Source organism: Sinocyclocheilus grahami, unplaced genomic scaffold (assembly GCF_001515645.1).
Source record: "Sinocyclocheilus grahami isolate Dianchi unplaced genomic scaffold, SAMN03320097.WGS_v1.1 scaffold252.1, whole genome shotgun sequence".
Classification (NCBI taxonomy): domain Eukaryota; kingdom Metazoa; phylum Chordata; class Actinopteri; order Cypriniformes; family Cyprinidae; genus Sinocyclocheilus; species Sinocyclocheilus grahami.
The window spans coordinates 1,273,034-1,299,602 of record NW_015505431.1 but is presented as its reverse complement, the minus strand read 5'-3'; the positions used below and the strand labels follow the sequence as shown (position 1 = coordinate 1,299,602).

Sequence of the window (26,569 nt, the reverse complement as noted above, 5' to 3'; positions counted from 1 at the left end):
GCTTGGCATTGACTTATTTTTTCCCTGTCTGCTCTCTTTAAAGAAATAAAATAGCAAATGTTTAATTTTATTATATGATGCAATGTATTATATATTTATTTATTTATTCTTTATAAATTGCCCTATATTTCCCTCCATCTGCTGTCTTGGAAGAAATAAAAAAGGAAATATTTAATTTTATTATATGATGCTAAATATGTATGCATTTTATAATATTTTGCATTATTTGTATATTTATTTATTTTTATTTTATTTATTTTTTTTGCCCAAAATTGCCTTATTTTTTTCTCTGTCTGCCGTCTTTGTTGTCTCAGTTAAGGATCATGTGTGTTCCTGTGATACCATCAGCCAGTCGGGGTTGTGATGATATAATTTTCCTGCAGCTACGCAGTGATTAGTCACATGACTTTTACATTTAAAAGATGCATCGTGCAGGTCGCGCACGTCCAGAGGGGATGAGAAGCTGCCATTGAGATGAATGCCAACGTTAGCGGATAACTTTCATTCCCCATGCTTTATATACCAGCGTTGTTGTGATAATATTAGCTGAAGGGCTGAACTGAGACTCATATCTTCTTCACAATCATAATTTGACATTGAAAGTCCATACACACAGGTTTTGGCAGTAGAAAATTGTATTTTGGACAGAAAGAGTGAGCATTATGGACATTTTTGTCACATCATTTGTCATGTAACTCTCCAAGTCGTGTTTTGCTATGTATTTGTGTTGATTAACTCGGAGGTCAGTGCATTTTGTAGTTTCTTCATCAGTGTATTACTGCGCTCGAAGGTACTTTAGCTGTTGTTAATTACTATTCCCGTCACATTTCTGGAATTGACGGCAGACACAAAGCCGCCGGTGATTTAAAGCGAACGGCGACCGTAACGCACCATGAAATGAAGGCTTCAGAGTGGCCGCTCTACCGACATCTAGACATAATTCCAGCGCTCTCGTCTCTCGTCTGCCAAACGATTGTGTTTTTAAGCACTCCTCGATCTATTGTTTCAGCTTTGCCTTTCTTCCACCCAAACCCCAATAAAATATGAAACAGAAGTTTCCTCCGCTTCCTCTCCACATGCGTTCTTTCCGCTACAAATCTCTTTTTTATTATCGCCGCCGCTCCACCCAAAGCACATTCTGATAAAGCAACATTACGATTCAAGTCGGAGCTTTTGAACAAAACAAGATGGTAGATATGATGCTTTTTTAAGTGGCTCAACAACTTCGGCACAAGATCTTCTCAGACTTTTAACAGCTCTGGCTCGGCATGAAGTAATAACAATTTATTTTCACCTATTTTCCTTAGATAACTGTTGTTTGACAATGAGAACGAGACTAGAATAGATCAATCTGAAGGCCTCTGTGTCTTCTGAAAGAGACTGACTGGTGGCTGAAGCAGGAATCTGCGGTAATTTGTACCTGTAATTGTCCCGTTCAAATCTGATCTTTGAACACATCTCTTAGTCCACATGCACTTCAGACATTAAAAATACACTTAAAAGTTCATATAAAAATGAAAATTGAAAAATGTATTTTCAAACCTTTTTTTTTTTTTTTCCTTCTGTGCAACATAGAAGTTTTTTTTGTGTGTGTCCATACAATGAAAGTCAGTGGGGTCTAGTCTTTTTGTTTGGACCCCATTGACTTACATTCTGCACTGTGTATTTTTATGTGTTGTATAAAAATGTAAACTTAGATCTAGTCTTAAAGGTTCCCTTGAAGTGCCTTGAAACACGCAGCATTATGCTATGTGGTGACGTAATTTCAACTGAAACCAATAATATCCAGCTGCAGACCCGCAGCCTCGCACGTTTCAGGACACACGATCCAGACCACACGATCCAGGCCGGAAGTAAGGCGAACCATATATGGTTAACGGTGGATCTGTCACAGTTTTGTAGTGCAATTTTCTTTTGTTAGATGTATTATGAGCTATCCCAAGAATTTTGTTAGGATTTACAATATTTAATAATACACAAAATACTAAAAAATTATATTAATTTTATTATTTAAATTGATATTCATTTTGATCAATCTAGTAAACCATTAAAAAAAATTTGACTGTAGGTTATGATGAGATATTTAGGTCATGTTTGTTTTGTAACAAATTCTTAAAGACACAGATAATGGACGTTTGATGTCAAGAATACTTTTCATTTTAAAATTCAAATTGAACATGGAAAAAGTGCAACATACTAATAAAAAAAAACATTTCAACAATCAAAAATAGAACTAAAATTAAAAATTAGAAATGTAATATCAAAAAAAAAAAGCTTTTGAAAGTCTTATACAATTTTAATCCCATTTTTTCATGGCATTCAACTAAAAAAATCTCCATGACAGCAAAATTTAAGAAAAAGTCAAATCATAATTAAAATGGGGCAAAATTAGTTTGAAAGATAGCAATGCCATTGTTTAGGGATCCCAGAAGAAACAAACTGATACTGTCAATACATTAAATTGGAAGGCAAGCATTGGTTTATTTATAGCAAAACATGATTTGCCTTACAATCAACAAATAAATCATTACATTAGTAAAGTACTTAACTACACTACAACACATTAATAAAACAACTCAAATACCCATACTATCATAGACAACTGCCTTGCTGGAATGGCTCTGCAGATGCAATTTTAATTTGTCCAGTCTGGTTGGCTTAAATGTCCGGCAGAAAGGGCAATGATAAAGGCTGCAACAGTTTTGGCACTGTTGGGGCTGAGGTAATTCTTTACCTCTCTGAATTGTAGTATGTCTCTACAGGAGACAAAATGAAAAACTGCATAACACACGTTCTCTGTTATTTGAAAAAAGTCAATAACAAACTTACAATGCTCTAGAATAGCATAAAATAAACCAACAAACAATGAAACTAATAGAATTATAAGAAAGCATTAAATATATCAAAAAGTAATAAATTCAAACCATAAAGTGGCTTTATCGCAAAGCCCATTTACAACAAACAACCTAAAACGTAATCAAACTGTCCACAGAAAAGTCCCGAAAATGGTAAAGGATGACAACAATTCAAAGCTTCAGAAATAAAACGTGAAAGGCATGCACATAAACAGTATTTATAACATAAACATTGAACTTTTGAACGAATTTTTCATCACAAAATGACATAAACTTTACTCACCCTGCTCTCCGCCATGTTGTTACGTTTTACTAACTCCGCCCCTCACTTCCGGCCTGGATCGTGTGGTCTGGATTGTGTGTCCTGAAGCGTGTGGGGCTGCGGGGCTGCAGCTGGATATATCTCACTGAAACAGGAAGAGAGGGCGGGACATATCGAGCAGCCCCGCCCCCTTTTTAAAATAGCCAATAGCATTTGTTTATATCTGCTCGGGTCAGAGCCGTTGAGCTCGGTAAAGCCACATTGGACAGCCACAATCTAATAGATTACCCCCTAGATTCAATATGAAACTCTTAGTAAAACAAAATAGTGGTCATAATCATGCTGAGGCTGTGTCGTTGTAAAAGTTTTTAATATATGCCGACTCGCGCATATGATCCGCTCCGTGCAATCGTGTCTCCGGACCGGAGCCAAAGTCCGGATCAGACTGTGTGCGCTGCCGCGGTTCGGGTGAAACAACATGAAACCAGACCTCCTTTGCCCCAATGGAAAGCATATTTACACTGTCTGAATCGTTCCCTATCGCCTACATTGTGCACTTCGAGCCATTCACTGTACAGGAAATACTACACTGTGAACAAGTGACCGATCTCAGCCGCTTCAGCGTCTATTTATATTGAAGGGGGCGGGCGCTTCGGATTCTAGAGAGCATTTGATTGGTCAGAAGATTTGATGAAAAGATGAAGTACGATGTGACCTCATAAAAAATCGTTGAGCCGTTTTGGCGGAAGTGAGGAACTGCAAGCTTTGAATGCTTATATCTTCTAAATGTGAATTTTGTCACTGTTTTGGAGCACACTGCTTTATAGATAACCTTACGACTAACATATTGATACGAACACCCAAAAAACTTTTATTTTGATTTCATGGGGACTTTAGCCAGTGGTGTTTCTGGACCCGTATATGTGCCCATATGTACATTTCAGACTTCAGATGCACACTGTGGATTGTGTTTGGCCCATTGATCAAGTGCTTAAATCACATTTAATTAAGATGAGAAATTATGTTTGTACACTGTAGTCGTGGTTAGGATGTGGTTGGGATAACAAAAGTGTGTTCATTTAACACTATATTAAGAAATAAACAAAATTCATTATTCAAACTTTGTGGGTTGTTAAGATTTGTAAACATTTTTAGAAAGAAGTCCCTTATGCTCGCCGCATTTATTTGCTCAAAATATACAGTAAAAACAGTAAAATTGTGAAATGTTTTTACAATTTAAAATAACTGTTTTCTGTTTGGATATATTGTAAAATGTAAGTTACTGCTGAATTTTCAGCAACATTTCTCCAGACTTCAGTGCCACATGATCCTTCAGAAATCATTCTAATATGCTGATTTGCTGCTCAAAAACATTTCTCATTATTATCAATGTTGAAAACACTTTTGCTGCTTCATATTTTTGTGCAAACTTTTTTTCAGGATTCTTTGATGAATGTAAAAAACAACAACAAAAACAACAGCATTTACTGTATTTGAAATGGAAATATGTTGTAATATTATAAATCTATTTATTGTCTATTTATTGTGTTTTTATCAATTTAATGCATCCTCCCTGAATAAAACCGTTTTCTTTTTATGAATCTTGCTAAATGTAATTGTGCACATACTGTAGATGTTCATGTATTAAAAAATGAACATTAAACATTTTCAGTTTAGTGATGTAAGTGGCACAGAAACAACATACTTTGGCTTTAAAATGAGAATAAGATGCTGAATAATGAAGAAAAAACCCCCACTGCTCTTACCTTTCAATAGAAACAATAATCGCTCTGTTCTGCTCATTTCTTTCATTTCTGCAGCTCTTGTCACCTTTGGCTCCTTTTGAAGTTGCTAATCACATTTCTGAAATTATTATTAAAGTATCACAGAGACTTTGAATTTACATGAAAATTAATCATTGCTCCCTTTGGAAATGCCCTCCACAATTAAAGATTCCTGAGCCTTTTATTAATGAGACTTGACTCTGTCAGTCTGCATGGAGAGATAACATATTTAAATCTACCGTAGTGTTACGCAGCAAATCTCTGCAGACCTCGCATGACAACATAAAGACACAACACACAGTAAGTCAAGCAACAGAGCCTCTCAGCGTGACACGTAAAGAGAAAGTCTACGCGTAAATGCTATTGAATGAGACTGAATGAGTGAATTTCACCTGTTGAATTGCCCCAGGGGACATAAATAGTCTGTGATCCCTTTTCAAAGGCCCAATGGAAGCAAAATTTGAGTTTTGTGGCTTTTAATCCCTTCATATACAGATTTAAAGGAGCCATGTGATGAGGAATTCACTGGTTTCTTGGTTTGAGAAAACATACTGTGACATTCAGAACTTAAAACTCAAAACATTTATTGAAAATAGGCAGCAAAAAAAGGCTCGTTTTGCACTTCTGCAATTTGTGATGTCAGAAATGTTAGTGAAGTTGAGTTGAAGCTAGGGATGCACCGAAATGAAAATTCTTGGCCGAAGCCGAACAAAATGAAACACTGGGCCGAAGGCCGAATACCGAATTTTTTCACCCATTTTGCCAATTCTTTTCACCATTGCATAAATTAAATAGCCAAAATGTGCTTTAAAAATATTTACTTAACACTGAAAAATGTTTTAACATTCTAGCAGACATTATATCAATATAACACAATTTAACTTAAAATTAATAAGTTAGTCAAATAATATTTTTTGGCCATTTTTGAGACCCCCTTCTTGAATCAGGCATGTGTTTTTTACTGTACAAATAAATGCAGCCTTGCTGAGCAGAAGAGACTTCTTTTAAAACATTAGAAAATATTACAGATCCCAGTTTGAACACTATGTGTGAATGCTATAATAAATGTATTAATAGAGCTGTTGTAAGTATTATTATTATCATTATTATTGTCCTTTTTATTTTATTTTACAGAACAACAGTAAAAATTACAATAATAACATTTATTAATGTTGATGGAGTTCTTGGATTTTCTCAACGTTTATTTTGGCAGAAACCCACAGGAAGACCTCAGTGCTTCTTTTTGTTGATTGAAATGAAATTATTTTCATTACGAATTTGGGAAGACGTTTGTTGCACGTATCAGATTGTCACATGCCTTGTAAAAATGAATAAAAATGTTACTGAGCAACTGACGAGTAACACTATTTTAGCTCAGATTTTCCTCGCGCTTTGGACTTTGAAATGCAGCGCTGTTTGAATACATGCAATTCGTGCGCGTATTAGAAAACACAACGTTCTGCAGTTTATTTAATTGTTTAAGAGCATTTCGCGATTTCAGTCATCATACAGTAACATAAGAAATAGCTTTTTTGCTATTTTCGGCTGAATAATTTCGGTTGCCGAGCATTCGGTGCATCCCTAGTTGAAGCTTATTTTTAACAATAAAAATACTGATTGTTTCAGTCTGATCTTAGAAGTTTGAAGGGCACATTCGCAAGCTTGTGTGTTTGATTAATTTATCTAAGTGTGCAGGTTTTGGGCAGCAGATATGTTGTTATTGAAAGATGAAATAACAAATAAATAAATAATAAATAAAATGCTTATGAAAACCCAAAATATGCTAGTAATTCAGATGTTCTTGCTTGCATTGAAGCTCGAGATGCTCTACATCTCAAATCATGCAGGAGAACATGATCATCAGGTTTTGATCAAGTATGCTCCAGTGCTGCTTTCATTACAGCAAAAATTAGCATTTTGAATGCAGAGTAGAAATCCGCTAGTGCTCTCAGACTTTTGGATGTTAAACAGGAACAGTAACAATAACTAGATGAGTAAAGATTAAAGATACACTTGTCTGAAAGTTTTAAATAACTTTAAAAGCTTGAATTTTGAAGGTTTTACTCAGAGAAAGTAAGTGTTGCTACATGTTTTAGCACATTGCTGTTGTTTTAACAAGTTGCTAGCATACTTCCAACGTTTTTACATCTCCTTAGCATGTTTTAGCACATTGCTAATGTTTTGCAATGTTCTAGCATGTTTTAGCAAGTGGTTAACATGTTACAAGCATTTTGTCTAACGTATTGTAACATTGTTCACATGTTTCTTGTACATTTTAATGTTTCTAATATGTTTTAACACACTGCTAACATGTTTTACCATGTGGCTAGCGTGTTTCTAGCATATGTTAACATTGTTAGCATGTTTATAGTATGTTTTAATGTGTTTTGAACATATTTTTTATTTACCATGGCTGTTTCTAGCATATTTTAACATTGTTAGCATGTTTCTAATATGCTTTAATACTTTTTAAAAGTATTTATCACATTGCTAACATGTTTTACCATGTGTCTATATATTTCTAACATATTTTAACATTGTTAACATGTTTTAATGTGTTTCTAACATGTTTTAACACACTGCTAACATGTTTTACCATGTGGCTAGCATGTTTCTAGCATATTTTGGCAAATTGTTAACATGTTGATAACATTTTTACACATTACTAGCATTTTCTAGCATACAGTATTTTAGCACATTGCTAACATGTTTTTCCATGTAATTAACATGCTTCTTGCATGTTTTCACAAATTGTTACATTTTAGCACATTACTAGTATTTCTCTAGCATATTTTAACACATTGTTAACATGTTTTTTAGTTAGTTTTAACATGTTTCTAGCATGTTTTAACAATACTAATATGTTTTTACATGCTGTTAGCTCATTTCTAGCATTGGTTTAGCAAGTTGTTAGCATGATCCTAGTATGTTTAAACATGTTTTAGTATGACATTGCTTATGTTTTAACACATGAGGGTTAGGGTTAACACATTGCTAACATTTGTAGAACATGTTTAATCATGTTTTAGCATGACTGATGTTAAAACATGCTTTACATTCTAAATGTTGACAGTATTTTAACATTTTCCCTGCATGTTTTAACATATTTCTCATATGTTTTAGTCTGTTGTTAGCATTTGGTTAACATGTTTTAGTATGTTGCTAGCATGTTCTCAGCATATTTTAACATGTTGTTAGGCTTACTTAGTGTGTTGCAGGCTAGTTGTTAGGTTTTGCTAGTGATATGGCAGCTTAAATACTCTATATCAGTTATTGTATGAAAGTTTTCACCCCCTCAGTGAAAGACTATGTGAATTTGGGCCTGTTCCGAAGCCTGATATGGGAATTCTGTAAGTCAAGCCAACATGATGATCGATTTATGTTGTTTCCTACAGGATACAGGAGCTGAAAGATCTGGGAGAGCTCTCACCACACTGGGACAACCTACGGAAGGATGTAATCTCTCGCTACGACCAGATCATCAAAGAATACCAGGACACGCTGGCGGAGCTGGAGAAACTTACTGGTAAAGGCTTCAGATCCAATGAAGCATGATCTCTCTTACACACACACATGCACTTAATATGCAGTCTTTCTCATTTTGCATGCATGAGGCTTTATACAATGCAAACAGTTTCCACAATTTGCATGCGACATTGCTGAATTGATCAGCAGTGCAGGTTGTAAAAGCATGATTTTTTTTGTGTCCGGCAATTTCTTAGTTCATCAAATTTTCATACGCAGCTCACAGTTAGCTGTCACATTCAATGCAACGTTAAACTCGCATGGTTGCACGTTGTAGAGGAACAAGCATACAGAAAGCGTTCGCTTTTAAAGCTGCCTTCTATTGCATTAGCCTGTATAAAGCTTGTTCACAGTAAACACATATTTGTCGCTTTCAATAATAACAAGACGTACTGTAGTGTTGCGACTGCATGCATTGCCTGATTTTTGTGTGCTGGAGCAATGCAGCCAACTAAACTTGAATCGACTGAAAAATGGATAAAAGAGTCTGATTTTATGCTGCTGTTCAGAAGCACATAAGCCAAAATGACAAATAAGACATTGCCGCAGTGCATTTTGCAATAGCGATGGCCATGTAAGCGTTATATGTCTCTAGCAGTTGACACATTGCTACTGTCATGCGGTATATGCCATCATCTCGCCCCAGCTCTAGTATGATCCATATTGTTGGAGGAAAAATAAAACGGAGCACAGAAAGCCAGTATTTGTCAGCTGTGTCGCACCTCACACCAAGCAAAAATAGTCATTGATGATCTTGGCCTTCTAATCAGCCGTGACGGGATGAAAAAACTGATCTGCCTGATCGATCGACCCATTACCGAGGCTTATATTCAGAGATGAAATTGTGCAGGCTTGTGTTTTACCAGCTGAACGGTGTTGACGTGTCCGTCCCTGAAGGATGAGAGGAGAGACGGCGAGATCTCAGGTTGTTCTCAGGTTGTTCGACAGCCCATGAGTGGCCAGCTGCTACATCGGTCTCTAATCTTGTTTGCCGTGTAGCAGACGCCCTGCTCCCTCTCAGCCGCTCCCATCTTCCCTTTTTCCCTTGATACCAGGGACTGTGTATTTTATATATATTTTTTTGTAATCTAACTTGTTGTTCAGAAAAACAACTTAAAACGAGTTCCAGCATAAAATGAGTTTTCACTTCAGGAGTTGTGTTCTTTAACGAATCTTAAAGGGGAAGTGTGTCATTTTTGTTTTACCAATGTTAAATTTGTTTCTATCCCAGCAGAGATTCAAACTAGTAAGTTATTTGTAGATTGATTCTCCTAAAAGGCTCTGTACTGCTGTAAAACATTGTATAGTTTTTTTTATAATCTAAGAACTAACGTTCACAGAACATTGCAGGGAGGTTTTTGTGACAACCTAATAAAAACTAATACTAATGCACAACATTCTTTAATGGTTATTTTTAGGTTGCTTTTTAATTACCCTAAAATAACTAATTTCTGTCTTTAAATACACAGGCTGAATTTATCATACAAAAAGTGTAGTCCTCGAAGACTTCTTAATGGTGCGTTCAAGTCCTCATGGGAAGTTCGTATATGTGTGAGCAGAGAAGTTGTGATTGCAAAGTGTTCAAGTCACTTACATTGGAGCAAGATGTAACATTTTTACAAAAAAAATACAACATTTTTGAATTCTATTTCTACAAATTAAAAAATAAAGAATGTGCATGTGTTTTTGTCTTAAGGTGCTCTTATATTTGCAAAATTTCACCGATAAAAAGATCTGTTGTCTTTTGTCATTAATATAGCTATGTAGAAAGTGCTGCTCACAGGGAAAACACTTGCAAACCAAGCAGCTTTCTGTCGGTCAGCATTTATTTTTCAAATCAATACAGATGCTGCATATTGTGTCAACCGTGTTTTTTTGACACTGTATCAACTTGGAAACTCAGCACTTAAAGAAATTATTTTATTCTTAATTAAAACTTTGTGCTGGCGTTCATGTGTGTTCAACTCGAAAATACAATCTTTCTGACATGAAACGCCTCATGAAATCACTAGGCGGACTTATTTCCTCTAAAACAGGTTTAGGTGGGATGGTGTGTCACTTGCCCCTTGTCCAAATACCTACTCTTGCGGTTAGAGCTGCACGATTCTGGATAAATTGAGAATCACCATTTTTTTGTCTCAAATAGAGATCACGATTCTCCCACGATTCTTTATTGCATTATTGCTGCAGTCTATTTAAAAATGTTTAATACATTTTAATGAATTATTATACATTTTAATATGCACTACCAGTCAAAAGTTTTTGAACAGTAAGATTTTTTATGTTTTTTAAAGAATTCTCTTCTGCTCAGCAATGCCTCCTGCATTTATTTGATCCAAAATACAGCAAAAGTAGTAATATTGTGAAATATTTTTACAATTTAAAATAACTGCTTTCTATTGTAATATATTGTAAAATGTAATTTATTCCTGTGATCAAAGCTGAATTTTCAGCATCATTACTCCAATCACATGATCCTTCAGAAATCATTCTGATATGCTGATTGCTGTTCAAGAAACAGTTTTTTATTATTATTTTTATCAATATTTAAAACACTTGAGTACATTTTTTCAGGATTCTTTGATGAGTAGAAAAAAAGATCAGCATTTATTATACTGGTACATATTACACTATGACTATACAATTCAAAAGCTTGGAGTCAGTTTTTGTTTTGTTTTTTTTGGGGAAAGAAATTATTACTTTTATTTAGCAAGGATGCTTTAAATTGATCAAGTGATGATAAAGACATTCATAATGCTACAAAATATTTCCATTTCAGATAAATGCTGTTCTATTCATCATCTGAAAAATTCTACTCAGCTGTTTTCAACATAATAAAAATATATTTTTTTTTTTTGAGCAGCAAATCAGAATATTTGAATGATTTCTGAAGGATCATGTGACTTGAGTAATGATGCTAAAAATTCAGCTTTGAAATCCAGCTTTGAAATCAGGAATAAATTACATTTTAAAATATATTCAAATAGAAAACAGTTATTTTAAATAGTAAAAATATTTCAGGGGGGGTGATTATATAAATTAATCCTTTAAATTGATCAAAAGTACGATAAAGACATTTATAATATTACAAAAGATTTCTATTTCAGATAAATGCTGTTCTTCTGAACTTTCTATCAAAGAAACCGGGAAAAAATCTACTCAACTGTTTTCAACAATAATAAAAAATGTTTTTTTTTTACAGCAAATCAGCATATTAGAATGATTTCTGAAGGAACATGTGACACTAAAGACTGGAGTAATGATGCTGAAATTTTTGCTTTGAAATCACAGTAATAAATTACATTTTACAATATATTCAAATAGAAATCAGTTATTTTAAATTGTAAAAATATTTCTAAATTGTACTGTTTTTGCTGTACTTTGGATCAAATAAATGCAGGCTTGGTGAGCAGAAGAGACTTCTTTAATAAAAAAAAACATTAAAAATCTTAAAATCTGGTAGTGTATATATAATATATTTAATACACCAATTTTTAATATTACAATTATGAAAAAGTTGTTTGAATCAATGATTCAACGACTCACTCATAAACCTACTTCACTTATTTCATTACTGGATGAATCAGCATTTTTGAAGGATTCTCTTGAATGAATAATTCACTCAATAACAAATACATTTAAGTCACTTTTCGCCACTTAGTGGCGAAACAATGCAATTGACACAAACGTTATTTGAAGCGTAGTTACTTTCAAAAGGTGATTTGCTCTATTTTGATCGCTGCCATAGATATCAATGTTTATATCTGAACTATAAACTTTCACCCCAGTATTTCTGTGATAATATGAATGACTGTAAGACAGAAATAATACCGTGTAGTTGAAAAGACAGTTCTATGTAATTATATGTAATTATTGTATTAATATTTAACCATGACGTCTCGTGAGATCTCAACAAAAATTTCACGATTTATTTCAAAACATGATGCATGATGGGATACACTAAGCCTCGAATAGCGCTCTGGAGCTGTATTCAAGATAGTGTAAATTTAGTGTGCGTTAAGTGCACTGCGTTTTTAGGACACTGGACAGTCTTGCGCACTTAGACCGCAAGTGTGGGTATTTGGACAAGGCATTGGTCTCTTCTGGTCTCTTCTTTTTAGCATTTAGTTAGCCTACATCACAGCCGTGTACCATGATTTGATACATGCTAATTAGTGATGGGAAGTTCGGATCATTTTACCGACTCGGACCTTTGAGTCTCGTTCAGCAAAATGAACAAATCCTTTTTCGAGTCATTTCGTTCATTTTAGCAAAATGTAATTAAAATGTTACGTGTAACTTCCCTAATACGTCTACTACTTACGCAAACGTTGATCACACTACAAACAATACAAAACTGCTATAAGAAACAGAAAAGATGAATTCATTGTTTACCTGGGCCTTCAGTCTATGATTAGCTCACCTCACCTCTTATCTGACAAGTCTTTGGGTTTGGGCTTATGGGGCTGTCACGTGATGAATGAACGACTCAAACCCGAAGACTCGAGAGATGAACTAATCAATTCTCTTTCCGGCTCAGACTGCATTGGTTAAAGCGGGGGGGTGATTATATAAATTAATCCTTTAAATTGATCAAAAGTACGATAAAGACATTTATAATATTACAAAAGATTTCTATTTCAGATAAATGCTGTTCTTCTGAACTTTCTATCAAAGAAACCGGGAAAAAATCTACTCAACTGTTTTCAACAATAATAATAAATGTTTTTTTTTACAGCAAATCAGCATATTAGAATGATTTCTGAAGGAACATGTGACACTAAAGACTGGAGTAATGATGCTGAAATTTTTGCCTTGAAATCACAGTAATAAATTACATTTTACAATATATTCAACAGTTATTTAGTTATTTTAAATTGTAAAAATATTTCTAAATTGTACTGTTTTTGCTGTACTTTGGATCAAATAAATGCAGAGCAGAAGAATTTAATACACCAATTTTTAATATTACAATTATGAAAAAGTTGTTTGTATCAATGATTCAACGACTCACTCATAAACCTACTTCACTTATTTCATTACTGGATGAATCAGCATTTTTGAAGGATTCTCTTGAATGAATAATTCACTCAATAACAAATACATTTAAGTCACTTTTCGCCACTTAGTGGCGAAACAATGCAATTGACACAAACGTTATTTGAAGCGTAGTTACTTTCAAAAGGTGATTTGCTCTATTTTGATCGCTGCCATAGATATCAATGTTTATATCTGAACTATAAACTTTCACCCCAGTATTTCTGTGATAATATGAATGACTGTAAGACAGAAATAATACCGTGTAGTTGATAAGACAGTTCTATGTAATTATATGTAATTATTGTATTAATATTTAACCATGACGTCTCGTGAGATCTCAACAAAAATTTCACGATTTATTTCAAAACATGATGCATGATGGGATACACTAAGCCTCGAATAGCGCTCTGGAGCTGTATTCAAGATAGTGTAAATTTAGTGTGCGTTAAGTGCACTGCGTTTTTAGGACACTGGACAGTCTTGCGCACTTAGACCGCAAGTGTGGGTATTTGGACAAGGCATTGGTCTCTTCTGGTCTCTTCTTTTTAGCATTTAGTTAGCCTACATCACAGCCGTGTACCATGATTTGATACATGCTAATTAGTGATGGGAAGTTCGGATCATTTTACCGACTCGGACCTTTGAGTCTCGTTCAGCAAAATGAACAAATCCTTTTTCGAGCCATTTCGTTCATTTTAGCAAAATGTAATTAAAATGTTACGTGTAACTTCCCTAATACGTCTACTACTTACGCAAACGTTGATCACACTACAAACAATACAAAACTGCTATAAGAAACAGAAAAGATGAATTCATTGTTTACCTGGGCCTTCAGTCTATGATTAGCTCACCTCACCTCTTATCTGACAAGTCTTTGGGTTTGGGCTTATGGGGCTGTCACGTGATGAATGAACGACTCAAACCCGAAGACTCGAGAGATGAACTAATCAATTCTCTTTCCGGCTCAGACTGCATTGGTTAAAGCTTATGGGGCTGTCACGTGATGAACGAACGACTCGGAAAAACCCGAAGACTCGAACCAGGTGAACTACTTGACTAATTCCAGTACAGAACCTATAGGATGTTGCGCATGCGCGACTGAACGAATCACTCCCCGATACGACTCGTTCTTCCCGAGTCACATTAAAGATTCGTTCAAAATGAACGAATCGTTCAAGAACGACCCAAGACTAATGCTAATCGGCTGCAGGCAGCATTAGCATGAAAGACATTCTTGAGAGCACTTGATTGGACAAAATGCAGTAAAATGCATATATGCGTGTACACTAGCATATGAATAATCTCCAATACACATGGTCTAAAAGCCACAAAACTTGACTTTGGGTATTAGAGCATTTAGAGAGTGTTTTGCCATGCTGACAGTACAGTTATCATGCTTAAACCTCAGCAACCCCTAATTCATCCTCCTTTAAAGCACTGCAGCTAAAATATTAAAGCTTTAAAAAATGAGAGCTGTAAAATATGCTAGAAAAACGAGTCGACAGTATTAAGGGATTAGCCGATTGCTGGACCCGTCGTGTCTGTGTATGTTCTCCTGTCCCCTGGGATGTTGTCATAATCCACTCACTGCAGTGCCACTGCAGAGTATTAATTATTGATATCTAATGTTATCACAAGGTTGGCAACTTGTGGCTCGAGAGAGTGTTTGGATTCAGCCGGCGTTTCTCAAAAGGGCAGATCCGTTCTCCCGCCGCCCTCTTCACCTCAGGGCAGGTATTGCAGTCGTTTGGCTCAGGTCTCAAAAAAAACAAACAAGCTCTGTGGTGTTTTTTTCCCCTTTCGTTTAATTCATTTTTAATTAGACAAGGCTGACTCGGGGTACTTCAGAGTGTGTTAACTAATGAATTCATCATTTTGTGTTAGCATTGTTTGCAGCCGGTGGAATTAGAGGCACTGGGAGCTAATCCTGTTGTTTGTCAGTCCTCCAGCGAGATTGTGCGGCCCGGGGTGGAGAAACCCGCAGTCTCACCCGCCCCATCACCAGTGTTGGGCAGTAACTAGTAACTTAGTTACTGTAATAATATTACTTTTTGCAGTAACTAGTAGTGTAACTAATTACTAATAATATTACAGTTACCATCCATAAAACAAGCTTAGTTACTTAGTTACTTTTGATGCCTCAACCCCACTTAAGATTTTCTAAAATCTTAAATAAATTCCTAGATTTATTTTCATAATTTTCACGACTCGCATATGCATGTGATGTCCCCAGTGCAGCAGGCAAGCTTGAAATATGGAAACGCTTACATTCAGCAGATATAAATTTTGCATTAGATTGATTGTGTCAGGAAAAAAGATGATCATGAGCACTTTTGTGTAAGTTGTGGCTTTACTTTACTCTGGCATTACATCCCACCCACACCCCTCTGATCAGCATGTGGTACATTATATTACTATAATTAAAAATCTTTTGGAAATGTAAAGTTTCTTACAAACGTAATGAAATATAATCATATATGGGTAACGGAGAAATTAAAATTAGCTTCAAGCTACACATGACAATTAATGAGATTAATACAACACTTCTACTTGAATGTCACTATCAATCACTAGAATTTTATGTGGAAGATATAGTTACAACTTCTGTGGGGAAAGGAAGCAAAGTAAGACAAATCCAAGCAAAGACTGCATTGAGTCACAAAATAAGTTGAGGGTAATTAAAATAAGTGAGGAAGCTTCCTGGACTTTTCTTTAAAGGAGTTTTTCTTTTCTTCAGCATTTGCTCACCCTCGTGTTACTGCAAATGTACATTCTGTTTTCTTTTCCTGTGGATCACAAAAAAAATTAATTTTTAAATATCTGTTTGTGTGTATATATATATATATATATATATATATATATATATATATATATATATATATATATATATAGTAGCAGTAGCATAGTGAATCAGTCCATCTATCAAGCTCCTAAAAAACAACATAAAACCACTATAAAATATCATATGAAATTGTATATACACTACTGTTCAAAGGTTTTTCAAAGTTTTTTTTTTACTTTAATTTGGCAAGGATACATTAATTGAATAAAATGTATCATGGTTTTGACAAAAATATAAAAATATGACGCAACACAGATGTTTTCAACATTGATAAATAAATGTTTCTTGAGCAGTAAATCAGCGTATTAGAATTATTTCTGAACAATAATGTGACACTGAAGACTGGAGTAATGATGCTAAATATTCAGCTTTGATCACATAAATAAATGAGATTTTTCTATGTATTCAAATAGAAAATATTTATTTTAAATTGTAATAATATTTCACTGTTTTTTAGATCAAATAAATGCATCCTTGGTCAGCAGAAGAGATTTCTTTTAAAAACTTTTCTTTTCTTTTTTTTTTCCTTTTTTAAAATCGTACCAAACTTAAACTTTTGAACACACTGATTCTTGAGAAGTGGGACAAAACAGGGTGCAAAATGTAAAAAATAAAACCTTAAGACAAATGAAACTACATTTATTAGGGATGCACGCTATTATCGGACTGATAACGAAATCGGCCGATAATGGCTTTAAATGTAAATATCGGCATCTGCCCTATATGACAAATTTATGCCGATATGTCTTGCCTATAAGAGGAATACATTAACTCACATGTGCTCAAGGTGTGCTAATGATCAAGTCAGCAGTGTGGCTCATTCTTGAAGCAAAGTTTTGTCTGAATGATGACTAGATTGACTGTTTTGGATTGCTGCATTTAATCTGTGAAAGCACGTACAGAATGATGTGTTTGGTGTGTGATAAGAGTAAACAGTAAGCACGTGCAGCGGCAGCCTTCCCCGGGTCCTAACGCCCGTTCGGTAAAGAGTTTTAATCTGTAGGCGGCGCTGTTGTCTGACTTCTAATTAAATTAAAAGTAAAATATCCTACAAAAATAACATTTAGACTGTGTTTCTGAATAAATGAAGCAGTAATTGATGTCATAAAGTAATGAGTATGTTTTGATTTAAAGGTCAGAAGCTATAGCTTACATGAAAAAAAATCTAAACATGACACTTGAAAATTAATTTTATATATACTGATTTATTCATTAATGTGTAATGTTTTATTTTTTTTAACAAATCAAGCATCGATAAGCGCTAAAATATTTTCTGAATTTTACTTTAGACCAGGGGGGGGGAAATGCAGCGATTGATATATAGTTTATTTAGGCTATAGTTAAAGCGTAAATGTACTGTCAAAAAACCTTCATTGTTGTTTATTTAATTCTAACAAAGTTCTTGTTAAAAACTAACCAAAATTAAAAATATTTTGCGTATAATTTCTGCACAGGAGAGACTTGGTGTTGTTTCCAAACAAAAGGAAATATATTGGTATCGGTATCGACCAAAATGAGTTGAAAAATATCGGCATATCGGATATCGGCAAAAATCCAATATCGTGCATCCCTAACATTTATGTATCTTATATGTACTAAGCTACTGAGCTAAGCTTTTATGCAACCTCCCAACTTTTCTTTTTTTTATCAAAATGTGTTTTTTACCTTGGACTGTGTAATATAATTTCAACTTTAACAGCAATCAATGGCAGAAAGTAACTCAGAAGTGTTTTGTAACAACATCAGGGTGAGAAAATTCCCAGAAATGACATTTTTAGCAGCACTGTTTGTTCTTTGTTGGCTTTAGCTGTCTCATGTAAGCATAAAAACAGATGCTGATTTGTTCCCCAGAACCGCTGCAAAAGCCACAGACAGTCTGCGCTGTACGAGCCTGCAGGCCGCAGACACCACAACCTACTCCTGCTGCTGTTGCCCTGGGACTCTGGTGCCTGTCTGACGGGAGGAAAACCCTGAAAACGCTTGGCACAAGAGACCTACAGCGAAGCTGAAGCAGTCAGGGGCTTCTGTGCCAATAGCTAGCTGTGTGTTTAGTGCGTATCGTCATGCCGCTTGTGCTTTCTAGGCTCTATGGTGGACCTGGGACTTTTTCCTCAGTATTTCTGAGAAGAGCATTTAATGGAAGCCAGGCAACATGTCTGATGCTCCTGCTCAAGTACACTCATCTCTGACTGGAGACGTGATCGCATTGAACTCTCATCATTATGCGCTTCTGTAGCTGAGAAGGAGATCTTATGAGGGAAAAACAGTCAGAGAGGAACAGAAATAATGAGACTGCTGGCTTTCTTACAGAAAAGAGACCAAGTGTGTTTGTGTTTGTGTTTGCGTAGCTGACAAACAGACATAAACCTTTTTTCAAGGTAGTTTGTAGATGCATCACTTTTCGCCTCGACTGGTTCTTTAGTCCTGCAGTGTGACAGATTATTTCGAAGATTTGTAGTCTCTCACCGCAGGATATTTCTAGGTATTCAGCTGTTATTCAGCATACTCCCATATGCTGCATCCACACAAATCAATAAAGCGTTTACTTATTATGTTTATTAATGCTATTTTTATTATGCGGAGGTGTTGCACTGAATAAATTAGCATGGAAAAACTTAAATAATATAGCAAAGTTTAATTAGTGGAAGGTACAACTTGTACTACTTACAAGCTTGACAAGCACTGTGTCTTAATTTCTCTATTTTAATTTCTCTATTAAGTCAGTGCATACAAACTTCATCTTCCGTCTAGGCTTGCCTTTGACCTGTGACAACAAATAAATAAATAATAAAACATTAAATAGTGCAGTTCAATCACAAGGAGCAACTTTCTTGGTACGTTTATTCATCATGGCATTTTTATCATCATCTTATTTTATATAAGATGATGCACAAAACCAGTCATAAGTCACACGAGTATATTTGTAGCAATATCCAAAAATACATCGTATGGGTCAAAATTATCGATTTTTCTTTTATGCCAAAAATCATTATGATATTAAGTAAAGATCATGTTCCATGAAGATATTTTGTAAATTTCCTACCGTGAATATATCAAAACTTAATTTTTGATTAGTAATATGCATTGCTAAGAACTTCATTTGGACAACTTTAAAGACGATTTTCTCAATATTTAGATTTTTTTGCACCCTCAGATTCCAGATTTTCAAATAGTTGTATCTCGGCCAAATATTGTCCTCTTCTAACAAATGGTGTTTAAATAATGCGTATTTATTCAGCTTCCAGTTGATGTATACATCACAATTTTGAAAAATTGACACTTAAGGTCTAGGGTCACATTTATTTATCATTTTAAATTTGATTCCAAGGCATTATGGGATAGCAAAGTGTCCATTGGTTTATTCACTGCATCTTAAATATGACATATTTTACGCGTCATTTGACATATTTTCATGGATAGTTGTGACAAAATGAATTTTATGATAGGTAACAGTGAAGACTTTTTTTACATCTTTAAACACAAATGTAAATGCAAGTATGTATATTTATGATGATCACAGACCCTAAATAGTCAGTTGTTTTGTTTATATTGATATGTTTCTGTAATTCATAAATTATAGTGCATGCTGAGGATGTCACGCTACAGGATGATTTCCATATTTTACTTGAAATTTGGAAAAATTGGACACAATTTAAATATATAACTTTATCAACTCTTAATGTAGCTTATCCGATCAGAATTAAAAGTCGGATCCATTTTGAATTTTTATATAATATGAAATGTGTCATTCATTTGGTATGAAAATTATTATTATTAATAATTATTCTGGTTTGCATTCCTCAGGTTCCCAAAACAAAGAGAAAATAATCAAATAAAAGGAAGTATCTTTTGTTTTTCCCTAACTGGATTTACATTTTATGAGCATTTTATGAACCCAATGCTATTTGACGTATCATTTATTTATTTATTTATTTATTGTTCATTTTCCCCCCTCTAATTTCTTTGTCTGCTCACAACACAACTGGTCAGATAATTAGTTCATTTTGGAAGTTCTTACGAGCGCTGATAATGTTTCAAAGAGTCTTTGTTGGCTATATTTGCATATATTACACTGAAGCGATCAAAAGCCCGCCGTGTGTCGCTGGGCGATATTTGCTTCACCATAGGTGCTTACAGTATCCGTTTCTGAAGATTTTAATTGGGTTGTTTTTGTATGAAGCAGGTGGTGCTTAATTTGAGCAAAACCCTGTGCTTAGTGGATTTAAGAATAAATGAGCTGGTATTTGGGAAAGTGATATTTGAAATCAGATTGCGGTGTTTATATGCAGCTCTGAGCGGTCATTATTACAGCTCCAGTCACTCAAGGTCATCCACGACTTCTTTTATCCTTTATTAGGCCTGTATGAAAGCCGTTACCTTCACACGTTTAAATGAAAGGCCTTGCATGCAGGCTCTTGCCTTCAATTGATGTTTAATTGCCTTCTTTTTATTAATTTAATCAGACTGACTAAATCGTGGCTTTGTAATTGAATGCATTCAAACACGCCGCTATAATGCATCGCGACCAACACATACGAGTCAGAATAACAGTAAAGGGGTGTATTTGCGTGCGGCTGTAATTCAATAGAAGCAGATGGCAGAGCCCCCGCTGTGTGTTTGTGCTCCTCTGTCTGTTTTTGAGTTTGTTTTGTTCTTGAACGAGGGCTAAAGCAGATTATATATAAACGCTTGGCTTTTGGTGATCTTTCCCAGGCCCGTCGTTCAAGCCCAGCTGCAGCAAAGGCCAGAAATATCTGGAGTTCATTCCCATCAACCTGCACACACAGAGAATGCGGGTGACGTGTCCAAGGAAAACAGGTGCGTCTCATGCCTCCTTATTCCCTCTCTTTACATTCTCTATTTAGAATCGAATACTAGCGTACTGAATACATTCTGTGCAACTTGCATATAAATAAATAATAAATAAAACAACGTGCCTTATTACATAATAAATATTTTAAAGAGTAACATGCTACTTTTGTTGTGCAAATTTGTTTCAGAATCATCTAATGAATTTAATTATCTTAGAAATAAAATTATTAAAGGGGTCATATGATGCGATTTCAATTTTTCCTTTCTCTTTGGAGTGTTACAAGCTCTTGGTGCATAAAGAAGATCTGTAAAGTTGCAAAGACTAAAGTCTCAAATCAAAAGAGATATTCTTTATAAAAGTTAAGAGTCAGCCACGCCCTCCTAAAACGGCTCGTTCTAACACGCCCCCACATATCTACGTCACTATGTGGGAAGATTTGCATAACGCCGCCCAAATGTTCACGCAAAGAAAGAAGGCGTAACTTTTAATTCTCACTGTAGTATTGTTGTTGCCGCTGCTGCCATGTCGTGAAGACTCTGTGTGTTTCATTGTGAAAGCGAAACTACTTTGTTTGGTCTTCCAAAAGAGGACAATATCCGCTTCGTCATGCCTAGAGCTCTGTGCTGGTCTCTGAGGGTATACATCAACTTAGTGCTGGGGATCGCCGGATCGGCTTTCACCGTGGACGAAGCGGAGTCCAACCCGGGGCCGTCACATGTGGTTGCCGCTGCTTCGTCGGATCCGCCGGGCGCGCCGTTCTCGACCCCACATATGACAGATAGCGGAAGTGATAGAAAAGTGTTTATTACGTTTGAAATATGGATATTTTTCTTACAAAAACACATGGATTTGCTACAGGGTGCCTTTATTCACCCCCCCCGGAGCCATGTGTGGCATGTTTTATTATGGATGCGCGCACTTTATTTGATGACTTGTGGAGCTTGGAATAGCCAGGACAATTTTTTATATAACTCCGACTGGATTCGTCTGAAAGAAGAAAGTTATATACACCTAGGATGCTTCGAGGGTGAGTAAAAAACAGGCTAATTTTCATTTTTGGGTGAACTAACGCTTTAAAGTAATTCTTCACAGCACACACCCTCTCTTGTGTAGCATGAGTCTGGCTGATTATTCTGGTGTGGGAAGCAGAGCATTAGGGCTGTCAAAATGGCTGAAAAACTAAATTCGAATTTTTTACTTAAATATTATCAAAATTCGAATTATATTCGAATTTAAAAGGCATAATTTCAGTTAGGGTGAAGAAAAGCTTTTGGATTCTCTCCTGAGGCCACAAGAGGGTGCACCAAGCAAAATATTACTAATGCACGTTTATTCAAAGCATAAGAAAAAATGACTATCGGTGAAAAACGTGCATAATGTTTATAAACCAATTATAATTAATTAAGTTGCTTAAACAACTATAAACAAAACAGCATCATGTATGTATGCATAGTTTAATACAAAGGGCCGAAAACCAATCACACAGAGTAAATTTTTCATTTAAAAACATGAGTTGTAGTGGGATGCGGAAAAAACCCTCCATAAGGTCTTGAGATATGTTTTTTTCAAAGTTGAACTTGCATTAATTTTACATGGCTTTCTAAACATGCGGCTCTTTTGTGTGAGACGCGAGTGCAATGGTTATAGACGTCCCTCTAGAAAATGCGCAAAATATGCATTCTGTGTGAACGGCTTGGTTTCAGTTTTGACGTAAACAAGATCTTCTCCGCATTGGTGTTCTCTTTTCCCACAATATTTGTAATTAACTACGCAGCAGCACATCTCATGCGCCACTGATAAGGCTGCCTCCTTAACGCACACCTAAAATTATAATGCAACGTTTTTGCATTCGAATGTGGATTTTTATTTTAAATTCGACAAATATTCGAGATTACAATTTTTTTTGACAGCCCTACAGAGCACGGTGTTCTCACCGATCAGTACAGCACCCTATTAGCAGAGTGCGTTTGGGCCAGCCGCCCTCTGATGCTCCGTTTCACACATGCATCCCGGTGGCAGGTGCGCTGCAGTCAGTGAGGGGTCAGCGGGGAGATGTTGACAGGTGCAGACGTGCACTGAGACGACTAAATGAGGATATGACAGCCCAGCAGGACACTCACTCCTGATTGGACAAGATGCATGTCAGAATAACAGGATTCACAGCAACTGGGAAACATGTCAACTGTGAGGATGGAAGGATGTTTCCAAAATCTGTTTTAAATATCACTTTTATAATTGTGGTCAGTAATTGATTTAAAATGCTTAAAAGTTTACAATAATATATATATATATATATATACACTACTGTTTAAAACCTTGGGGTCAGTAAGATTTTTTACAAATGTTTTTGAAAGAAGTCTTTTCTGCTCACCAAGGTTGCATTTTTTAAAAATCAAAAATACAGAAAAAACTGTAATATTGTGAAATATTATATATATATTTTAATATAATGTAGAATGTAATTTATTGCTGTGATCAAAGCAGAATTTTCAGCATCATTACTCCAGTCTTCAGTGGCACATGATCCTTCAGAAATCATGAAAATATTTTTGATTATTCTAACATTTCTGATATCTATGTTGAAAACAGTTGTGATGCTTAATATTTTTGTATACTTTTTAAATAATATATTTATATATTTTTTTTATATTTATATTACTTTTTTAGGATTCTTTAATGAACGTGAAATTAAAAAGAACAGCATTTAATTGGAATAGAAAATATTTGTAATCATGTAAAAGCCTTTACTGTCACCTTTGATCAATTTAATTGCATTAATGTAAAATTGAATCCAAGTATTATTATTGTTATTGTTATTAAATGTATGTGTGTGTGTATATATATATATATATATATATATATATATATATATATATATATATTGTATAATTTTTTTAATAGAAAAGATCCCAAACTTTTGAACGATAGTGTAGATAAATTAGCAATATATAATAGAATATTTTATATACATAATTTCTTTTTGGGATTTTAAAGAAAAAAACAATTAATTGCTGATGCTAAAATGATTATATTCATGTACAGAAGAAATTCTACATCATGACAGAGAGTCTGGTACAGAACAGCTGAATGACAGAATGAGTTTAAAAGCCAGGCATCGTCTCTGAGTTCATGTTGTTAATGGCGCTCTGTCTTTAAGGACGCTGCGTAAACACAATTTCCTAGAAGACGCATTTGTTTATAGCCTCAGACAGAAGTCTTGAGGTGACAGTAGTGGACAGCACTCTACAGACTGCAAAATACAGAAAAAACTGTAATATTGTGAAATATTATATATATATTTTAATATAATGTAGAATGTAATTTATTGCTGTGATCAAAGCTGAATTTTCAGCATCATTACTCCAGTCTTCAGTGGCACATGATCCTTCAGAAATCATTCCAATATTTTTGATTATTCTAACATTTCTGATATCTATGTTGAAAACAGTTGTGATGCTTAATATTTTTGTATACTTTTTAAATAATATATTTATATATATTTTTTATATTTATATTACTTTTTTAGGATTCTTTAATGAACATGAAATTAAAAAGAACAGCATTTAATTGGAATAGAACATTTTTGTAATCATGTAAAAGCCTTTACTGTCACCTTTGATCAATTTAATTGCATTAATGTAAAATTGAATCCAAGTATTATTATTGTTATTGTTATTAAATGTATGTGTGTGTGTGTATATATATATATATATATGTTGTATAATTTTTTTAATAGAAAAGACCCCAAACTTTTGAACGATAGTGTAGATAAATTAGCAATATATAATAGAATATTTTATATACATAATTTCTTTTTGGGATTTTAAAGAAAAAAACAATTAATTGCTGATGCTAAAATGATTATATTCATGTACAGAAGAAATTCTACATCATGACAGAGAGTCTGGTACAGAACAGCTGAATGACAGAATGAGTTTAAAAGCCAGGCATCGTCTCTGAGTTCATGTTGTTAATGGCGCTCTGTCTTTAAGGACGCTGCGTAAACACAATTTCCTAGAAGACGCATTTGTTTATAGCCTCAGACAGAAGTCTTGAGGTGACAGTAGTGGACAGCACTCTACAGACTGCCTTTGCTTGTTACTAGTAAAATGCCACGGATGTTTCTGTTTTCTTTTTGCCTGGTGGTGACAAGCCACTTGCAGCTGCTCTTAAGTCCCATAACATGTCCAATATTTTGTGATGTTGTTTTTTTTTTTAGAAATATGGAAGTGTTTTCTAATCTTTCTAAACCTATTCACACATTCAGATGTCAAATCCTGTCTTACATGTCTCATTGAATATCTTACACTCTTAAAAATAAAGGTTCTTCGTCTGCATTGATGGTTCCATGAATAACCTTAAACATCCATAGAACCTTACCATTCCACAAAAGGCTCTTTATAGTGGAAAAAGGGTCTTTAGATGATTAAAATGTTCTTCACACTAAGAAAATAATGGTTCTTTTAAAGGATTAGTTGACTGCCAGAATAAAAAATTCCTGATAGTTTACTCATCCCCATGTCATCCAAGATGTTCATGTCTTTTTTTCTTCAGCCGAAAAGAAATTAAGATTTTTGAGGAAAACATTCCAGGATTTTTCTCCATATAGTGGACTTCTTTTGGGATCAGTAGATTGAAGGTCCAAATTTCAGTTTCATTGCAGCTTCAAAGGGTTCTACACGATCCCAGCCGAGGAATGAAGGTCATTGCACACTGAGTCCGAAAATTTCATCCGAAATTTCCGCATGTTAAAAAATAAATACGACCGCACGTTATGTCAATCACGTTAACACACTGCCTCCGAAATTTTCGTCCGTCATAAAAAAAATTCGGATCGGGTTAGATTTTTTTCCATTTTCCGCATCCGTAGCAAGCATTTTGAGAGGTGTTTTGATAGTTCAGAGCCACCGTACAAGCAAACGCCAAAATCCAGAATGGCGATTGTCAAGTTCATCCACTTCATCTCACAGCACAAAGCACTGTAATGATCCTTGCCCACTGAGTTCACAGAAATTGGTGGTCTTCTTTTTAATATGTGGCTCTAGTATCGCTAGCAAAGCATCAAACTGAGCCACTGACATCCTGAAGTAAACTTTGAATCGTCCCGGGATAATCCCGCTGCTCCTGAGGGGGAACTCTCCTTCCTCTCTATATCTCAGTATTGGATGGACCCAATATTTACTCTCTTTTTCTGTTTTTAAGAAGCGAGGAGACAACAAAATCATCCTCACTGCTTGAAGACTCCATTTAGTGCTGTTTTGCAAATTTTTTCGCATCGGACTCAGTGTGCAGGTTTCTGTGCATGACGAATTTTTAGGATAACGAATACGAAAAAACGCATACGAAAATTTCAGGCTCCGTGTGCAGAGACCTTAAGGGTCTTATCTAGCAAAGCGATCAGTCATTTTCTAAAAAATGAAAATGTATATACTTTTCATTTATATGTAT

The 26,569-nt window shown here is 34.9% G+C and overlaps 1 protein-coding gene across 1 annotated transcript in view; it reads left to right on the top strand.

Moving 5' to 3' along the window:
* The window catches only part of LOC107598548 (type II inositol 3,4-bisphosphate 4-phosphatase), a 164,806-nt gene that overhangs the window by 83,992 nt on the left and 54,245 nt on the right, over window positions 1-26,569 (top strand). Inside the window, exons 7-8 of the mRNA XM_016289922.1 lie at window positions 8,297-8,427; window positions 21,022-21,126. Of these exons, the coding sequence (XP_016145408.1) occupies window positions 8,297-8,427; window positions 21,022-21,126 (236 nt within the window). The remainder of the gene's footprint in view (window positions 1-8,296; window positions 8,428-21,021; window positions 21,127-26,569) is intronic.